Source organism: Manihot esculenta, chromosome 11 (genome assembly GCF_001659605.2).
Source record: "Manihot esculenta cultivar AM560-2 chromosome 11, M.esculenta_v8, whole genome shotgun sequence".
Classification (NCBI taxonomy): domain Eukaryota; kingdom Viridiplantae; phylum Streptophyta; class Magnoliopsida; order Malpighiales; family Euphorbiaceae; genus Manihot; species Manihot esculenta.
Genome location: NC_035171.2, coordinates 17,733,740 through 17,741,852, shown reverse-complemented (window position 1 = coordinate 17,741,852; position 8,113 = coordinate 17,733,740). Strand labels below are relative to the sequence as shown.

General features: G+C 33.2%; 1 protein-coding gene across 1 annotated transcript; it reads right to left on the bottom strand.

The window, feature by feature from the left end:
- Nucleotides 1-6,736: 6,736 nt before the first annotated feature.
- LOC122725020 (secreted RxLR effector protein 161-like) lies at nt 6,737-7,471 on the bottom strand. The gene has a single exon (XM_043961434.1). The coding sequence runs from the start codon at nt 7,469-7,471 to the stop codon at nt 6,737-6,739; it is 735 nt and encodes a 244-aa protein (XP_043817369.1).
- Nucleotides 7,472-8,113: the final 642 nt, after the last annotated feature.

Here is an 8,113-nt window from a genome sequence, read left to right as displayed (position 1 = left end):
TTGTTTTAAGGTTTTAAGTATCAAGGAAAATGAGTTTTGAAAGAAAGGCAATAAGGGAGAAATGCAAAGGTTCGGCCGCCGAACATTGCATGGTTTCGGATTCACGTTCGGCTGCCGAAGGTGGTTTGGCCAGCCACCTATAAAAGGGCCAAGGGTCGGTGGAAGGAGGATATTTCTCCTCCACTTGCAGCCAGAGGTGAGTTCCAGCCTCTCCCAAGTTGACTTTCATGTTTTTCATGGTTTTCACCAAATCTTTCAAGAGTTTTAAGAGTTTGAGTGTGTTTTGAAGGTTTTGAGTAAAAATAGCAAGTTTGGACGTTTGGAGCTTTGGAAGAGATTTTCTTCATATCTCCACGTTAGGATCACTTGATCTCTTGTTTGGAAGAGGTAAGTCAAGATCCAGAACCTCTTTTACTGATTTTTGACGGTTTTATGGGAGTTGTATGGATAGTATGCATGAATAGGGTTTTGGTTAAGGTTTTGCATGAGTTAGTGTTTAAGCATGTGTAAGTGTTGTTTGATGTGTTGTTTTGGGTTATAAGGTAGTTTTAGACCCTTTTATGCATGTTTTAATGGTATGTGCTAGTTGGGAGTAGTTGATATGCATGTTGGGTAAGTTTTGTGTTGAGTTTGCATGAAACAGAGCAGGGTTCTGCCCAGCGGGCAAAACCAGGTTCGGCCGCCGAAGGAAGGTTCGGCCGCCGAACCCCTTGTGGAGGCAGTTTCGGCTGCCAAAGCTTGCCCCCGAAAGCTAGGCTTTCGGTTTAGAAAGGGACTTTCGACCGCCGAAAGAGGGAGTTCGGCTGCCGAAAGAGGGTGAGTTTCGTCTCTGGACGAGACCTTCGGCGGCCGAAGGTGCCGCCGAACATGCATGAGTTTCGTCTCTGGAGAGGGGTTTCGGCCGCCGAACCTGCCACCGAACATGCCCTGTCCAGCTTTCTTTTGCATGTTTTATGTGATTGTTTGGGGATCTTGTAGAGGGTTTTTGGGGAGTTTCTTAGCGATGTTCTTAAGGTAGTTTGGTCCCTCATTTGAGTCCACCTGTATAGGAACGGACCAGAGGAACCCTAGAGAGCAGCAGTGAGCACTGTTTCAGAACCTGCAGAGGTAGTACAGAGTCAACCAGAGGTGAGTGGAACTTCTCTTTTCAGACCTAAACTGCTTTGAGCATATATCATGCATCATAATGAGTCTAGTAGGATGCTTGCATTAGTTTCACGAATATGCTGCATTGCATATACGATGCGTATGAGGCTGTGGATAGACCAAGGCGACTCCAATAGCCCAAGCTCTGTTATAAGACCTAGCCGGGCCAGGCAGCCATCTGTAGGTAAGACCTGACTAGAGCAGGCAGCAGAGATAGTAAGACCTGGCTGGGCCAAGCAGGCAGAGTTGATAAGACCTGGCTGGGCCAGGCAGATTGAGGTTGTAAGACCTGGCTAGGCCAGGCATCCTTTGAGGATTGGGATTTTTGGTGGTCATGTCTATCCCTGAGATGATGTGCTGTTATGCATTCCATGAGATCATGTTTTCAACCTATGGTTTATAGTTCTGCTCATTGGGCTTGTATAGCTCATCCCTCTCCCCTAATCCCAGTTGTGCAGGTTCAGAGTTTAGAGGGGAGTTCAGCAGAGTGTGGAAGAAGCAAAGTTATGTAATAGCTAATGTGGACATGTACATGTAAAGAGCGAATGTATAGTACTTGTGCTTGACTTATCAGAGTTGTAATCCCTTGTTGTTAGACACATGATCAGTTTATGTATGTTTCTTTTATTGTAAATGAATATGAGAAAACCAGGCTTAACATTATGAGTTGATAGACCAGAAAGAGTGCATGCACAGGTTAAGCCCTGGAGGAAAGAACAGTTTTCATGGTTTGACAGAAAATGTATGATCATGTATGGGATTTTACAGGTACACAGACAGTATAGCAGGCTTACTACGGGTCCCGGCGACCTTAAGTCGATCTGGATCCTAGTGCCGGTAGCAGTTCGGTTTCCGGGCTGTTACATTTTACACATTTACTCATATAGTTTTAAAACCACATCTATTTAATTTGATTGATTTTTATTAATTTTATTAGATTTTTATATTTAATTTTAGAATTTTTAGTTTTAGTTTATTACTTAATGTTTTTACTTTCTTTATAGTGTTTTTTACAAGTCAAAACAAGTCAATGAATGAAGGAGATACTTTAGAGAGAAATCCGAGATAATTTGGAGGGATTTTGAAGAAACGGACAAAAACATGGGGCAGTCCCTTTTTGTCTCTGCCCGTGTTTTTGCATTCTACCCTGTGTTTTTCCCTCGACAATAGTTTTTGAGGCTGAATCATCTAGTATAAAACATAGGGTGGACCTGTGTTTTCATTGTCTATCCCGTGTTTCACTATTTTCCACACATTTCGCACTATGTTTTTGCCAGAAGTCTAAATTCTCTGTATTTTCCACCAGGTTCAGGGATTAGAAGTCTCAAGAGGGTATAAATACATCATAATTAAGAGACTAAAGGATTTTCTTTTCAACATATAGACACGGCAAAAATCGCAAAGAATTCAAGTAGGAAGATTTGAAAGATCTAGAAGGAGAAATTCATCTAGAGTTTTTCTTTCTTATCTTATTCTTTTGATTTATTGTTCATAATTATTTTAGGATGATTTTGGAAAAGTTCTCAATACAATACAGTTTATTATTGAATCCTTGAACATGAGCAGCTAAATTCTTTTGCTAAAGGAAACTTGATGTAGCTTGGATTATTAATTCTCTTTAATTTATTTGAGTTAATTTTCTTTACCAATATATTATTCAATTCTTGAGATTAATAAATTTTCTTTACCAATATATTATTCAATTCTTGAGATTAATATTTTTGAGTATCTACGGGATGCTTAATGATTTTATCTTGAGATTATTACTGGAGGGGAACGTTTTTGAACTGAATTAGAATTTAAATATTACAGGAGTACTAATTGGGTTCAGAATGAAGATTTGATTTGTGGAGTCTTAGACAAAGTAATAATAGAGTTTACAAAATTAATTAGAGAATTATCATATTATTGGGATATAGATGATAATTTTTAGTTAATTAATTTAGTCTTACTCGGGAGAGAGAGTCAATTACCTTAGAATTATTTGCTCTAGATTTGGTAATTAAAATTAGATTGTTAAGCAAATAAATCAATAGAATCAGGTCCAAGTGAAATCAAGGTATCTTAATACTTAATATTAATTGTTTCACGAATTCTGCCTTGTTGAGTGTTTAGTTTTATTTTCTTATTTTATTTCAAGTTTACAATCATCCTTCATAATTTGTAATCTAAATAATAATTAGATTTATAAATATTTTGATATTTAATTTCCCGTCCATGTGGCTACGATACTCTACTCTCTCTTTATTATATGAGACAATTCCATACACTTATAGAGATCGCATAGTATATAGCATGTCAACACTATATGTTAAAAAGTTTTATGAGAAATTTGTTGGGATTAATAGGATTAAATGCAACGGAAAAATTTTGTTGGGATTAATGGGATTAACGCAGCGGAAAGAATAAGAAAAATAAAAATTTCATCAATATAAATTACGTTTAAACGAATAAAATAATAAAGTGTGGAGAAAAAAATATATTTTATTTTCTTTACAGTAAAAACGCGACATTGCTCATTTCGGTTGGATTGTCACAAAATATAAAAAAATATACCAATCGAAAAATCTTAGAACAATTATAAGGATTGAGAAGGGAAAAAGGTTTAGAGTGCTCTCAACTATTCTTGCAAATGCTGACGGCTCACAAAAGATGGCTCCATGCTCTCATAAGAGAGCCTTTTATACTAAATCCCTATTATTAACTAATTAAATAAATAAAGTATAATTATACTCCATAACTTTAATAAACAAGTCATATAACTTTTAGACAAATTCAATTAAGTCTCTACTTAATTACTTAGGTCAAAATCGTAATCTTTTCAAATTTTAATTTTATCATAATGTCATAAAACTTATACGCAATCAAGTCCAACTTAATTTGACTTCTCATTTTATTTTCTCATTCTATTTTTTATGTGTGTGATCTATTAGATTCTAAATATGTTGGCAACAAATATAATTAACTAATTAATTAATTTAAAAGTCAATAATATTATCTAGCAACATGCTAAAACTACTCAAACATTTAGAATTTCAAGAGTGGTTTGACTTAACTTTTCAGTGCATGGTTTTTTAGTGTAACTAATATCCTTTTGTCACTAATGTTTCGATTTAACAATTAATGCATAGAGTGTTTCTACTATGTTAGATCTAATGTTTCGATTTAATAATTAATATATGGAGTGTGTTTGCTATGTTAAATCATATTAATTTTCATGTATTAGCCATTGACCTATTGAATAAAATTTCAAATCTGATTTGCTAATTTCACTTCAACTTGTGCTCAAATTTCATGATTAATGCTAGTAAAAAACAAATAGAACATTTCCTAATTAACCTAAAGTGAAGAATCCTTCTCAATCACATAAATTTCTTCATACAGTTTTTTTTATACCCAATTCATTCCCATTTATTACTCATGAACTAAATTACTTATAAGATGAATCAAAACATAGAAGTCAGTGACTTATTGATTTCAATTCAAAGGATTATTCATACAACTATCACTTGAGTAATCTATAAAAATATGATATTCTCCATATGTATTTCTTAGCCGGGTCAGTACAGTATATTTATTTATAAAACAAGTACTTACATATTAGTTATAGATATCTCACATATTTCAACATATGAGATCGGTTACTTCCTCTAAAAGGAAAGAACGTAATATGTACCAGTTTCAATAGCTCTTAGTCATTGTCCAATAGCGATAAGAACATCGACTAAGAACATTTTGAGATATTACTTAAATGCAATAGTAATTTCACAGTTATAACCACATTATAATTTCTTTTATATAGTAAAATATTCTCATTGACTTTATTTTTACCTTAGATTCAATTTAAATGAATATTAAACATAAACAAATGCCCCTATTAAAAATATATTAAATACTTAAAATACATGAAAAATAATGTTCTACTAAAACCAACTGATTGGCAGTAGTTCATACAACTAACAAAATTCAACTAAAAATTAAAAATAAAAACATTTTTAAGTTGGTTTATTTTATATATTAATATAAATAAAATATATAATTTTATTTATTATTTATAAAATTAAGAAATTAACTATAAACTTATAATTTAAGTAATATTATTATTCCATTAATGGTTTGTAATATTGTATTACAATTCATATAAGTAGCTACTATTTATAATTAATATAATCTATAATACATGTAGGACCTGTGTGTGGGAAAGGGAGGAGGGGTAATACTATACATAATTAATCAAATTCAATTAATTTTTAATTATATTTTTTATTTTAATTTTTTATGACCTATAATTTATATATGGGAGTGCAACAAAAGGGACTATTTTAAATACCTATAATAACAATAATTACTAAATGATATTAATTGATTTTAAATATTTATTATTTAAACTATTTACATAAATTTAAAAAATTCTTATTCTTTTTGTATTAAATTCTTTTAATTATATTTTATTTTATTATAATTCAATTAAAATAAAAAGATACGTTCACCTTATAAAACTGAAAAATTAAAATAATAATTTTAATATATGATTTAATATTAAATATTTAAAATAAAAGAAATCTTTTTTTATTTTAAATTGATTTGCAATAAAATTGATTTAAAACATGAAAAGAAAAATATCAAAAATTTCCTTTCACCTTATAAAACTGAAAAATTAAAATAATGATTTTAGTATGTGATGTAATGTTACATATTTTAAATGAAAAGAATAAAAAAGCTTTTTTTTCCGTTTAATTTTGTAAAAATTGATTAAAAATAAAAAACTAATAAAATTTTAATTCTATTTAGTATATATAATTTTATTACATAAAAAATTAAATAAATATTATAAGTAATATAGTTATTTTTATAATATTTATGTTTATTTTATAATATATAAATAGTTTATTAATATATATTGAAATTTACATTAATATAAAAATTTGATAATTAATAAATACTAAAAGGAGTAACTAATACGCCGTCAGGGTTTCCTTTTTCTTTCGCCACGTGTTACTAAAATACGCCATTTCTGATCATGAAGAGGAAGAATCAAAAGCCGACGATAATTTTACAGCGTCGAGTAGCTGATTACACCATAAGGGAGAAGGGGGAAGAGGTTCCAACAGATGAGGAAGGCAATCGTTAGGGTGGTGAACAGGAAATAGAAGTCGAGAAAAGTGGAAAAATGCAGCAAGTCTATTTGTTTTAGTACATTGAAAACCTAGAATGAAAATAGACATTGAGGTATTGTAGAAAATTATTGTATGGATTCGGTAGGTTTTAAAACAAGTCTTGTTTGCTGGTTTGCTTGGGGAGAAAACACGAAGTAAAGTATGCAGCCTAGAGAGATTTTTCTTGTTGTAAAAAAACACACTTTATTCAACGTAATACACCTCTTAAATAGACATACTAACTTGACTAATTCAAGTGAAATGAAAAAAAACTACACTGAGATTGATCCTAACTTCATGCCATGTCTCTGCATTTTCGGTTGCTATTGTAATCGAATTTAGGTTGAAGTTGACACGTTCTTGGGCTGGTCTTCAGAAGTGAACTCAGCCTCTCATTGACGAGATTACATGCAACACTTTCCTCCTTAATCTTGTCACAATGTCTTTACATTCTTAATTCCAATCATAATGCGCTGCTCCTCGAATTTATTCCAATGCAATGGTTTTGTCAGAATGTCTGCACATTGCTCCTCTGTCTTCACGTATTTGACTTCAATATCACCTTTTTGAACACAATCTCTTATGAAATGATACTTGACATCAATGTGTTTACTCCGACTGTGATGCACCGGATTCTTCGTGAGAGCTATGGCGGATTGGTTGTCGATTCTCAACAGGATTTCCTTGTCTTGTTGACCTCTTAGCTCACTAAGAAATCTTTCAATCCAGACACCTTGACACGCTCCTGTAGTTGCTGCAACATATTCAGCTTGACACAAAGATAATGCCATGACTTTCTGGTTTTGTGAGAACCACGTAATAGGATTGCTCCCAAGGAAGTAAATTACTCTCGACGTGCTCTTACGATCATCAATATCCCCTGCCAAATCGCTGTCACAATAGCCAATCAGTCTCAGCTCTTTTCTTTCTTCTTTGACATACCTGCAACCATAGTTTAAGGTTCCTTTGATGTATCTCAATATTTGTTTTACAGCCCCCAGGTGTTTTGACGTTGGAGACTCCATGAACCGACTTACGATGCCAACAGAGTAAGCTAAATCAGGCCGAGTGTTCACTAAGTACCTCAAGCTCTCGATAGTACTCCTGTATAGCGTAGCGTCAACTAAAGGACTTTCATCTTTCTTGCTCAGCTTTGTTCTTGAATCCATCGGGACACGACAAGGTTTGCAGTCCATCATGCCGAACTTTCCAAGTATCTTTTTTGCATATCTAGCTTGACTGAGTGTAATACACTTAGACCCTTGAGAGACTTCAATCCCCAGTTAGTAACTTAAGAGCCCAAGATCACTCATTTCAAAAATGCTCTGCATCTGATCCTTAAACCTCTTCACTTCTTCTGGTTCTGATCCCATCACGATAATGTCGCCTACACAGACACCAACAACTAGTGTACTCTTTCCTGATTGTTGCTTGTACACAATATGTTCTAGAATGCATCTGTCGAAACTAAGTTCCTAGAGACACTGATCAAGCTTCAAGTTCCAAGCTCTTAGAGCTTGTCTCAAACCATACAGAGCCTTATTTAACTTTAAGACTTTGTTCTCCTGACCTTTCTCAACAAATCCAATCGGTTGTAGCACATAAAACTCCTCCTCTAACTCTCAATTCAAGAATGTAGATTTCACGTCCAAATGATGTACTTTCCACCCTTCTTGTGCCACAATTGCTAGGAGCAGTCTTATTGTTTCTAGGCATGCAACAAGGGCAAAGACCTCGTCGAAGTCCAAGCCTTTCTTCTGAACATAGCCTTTCGCCACTAATCTTGCCTTGTGTTTGACTATCTCGCCTTC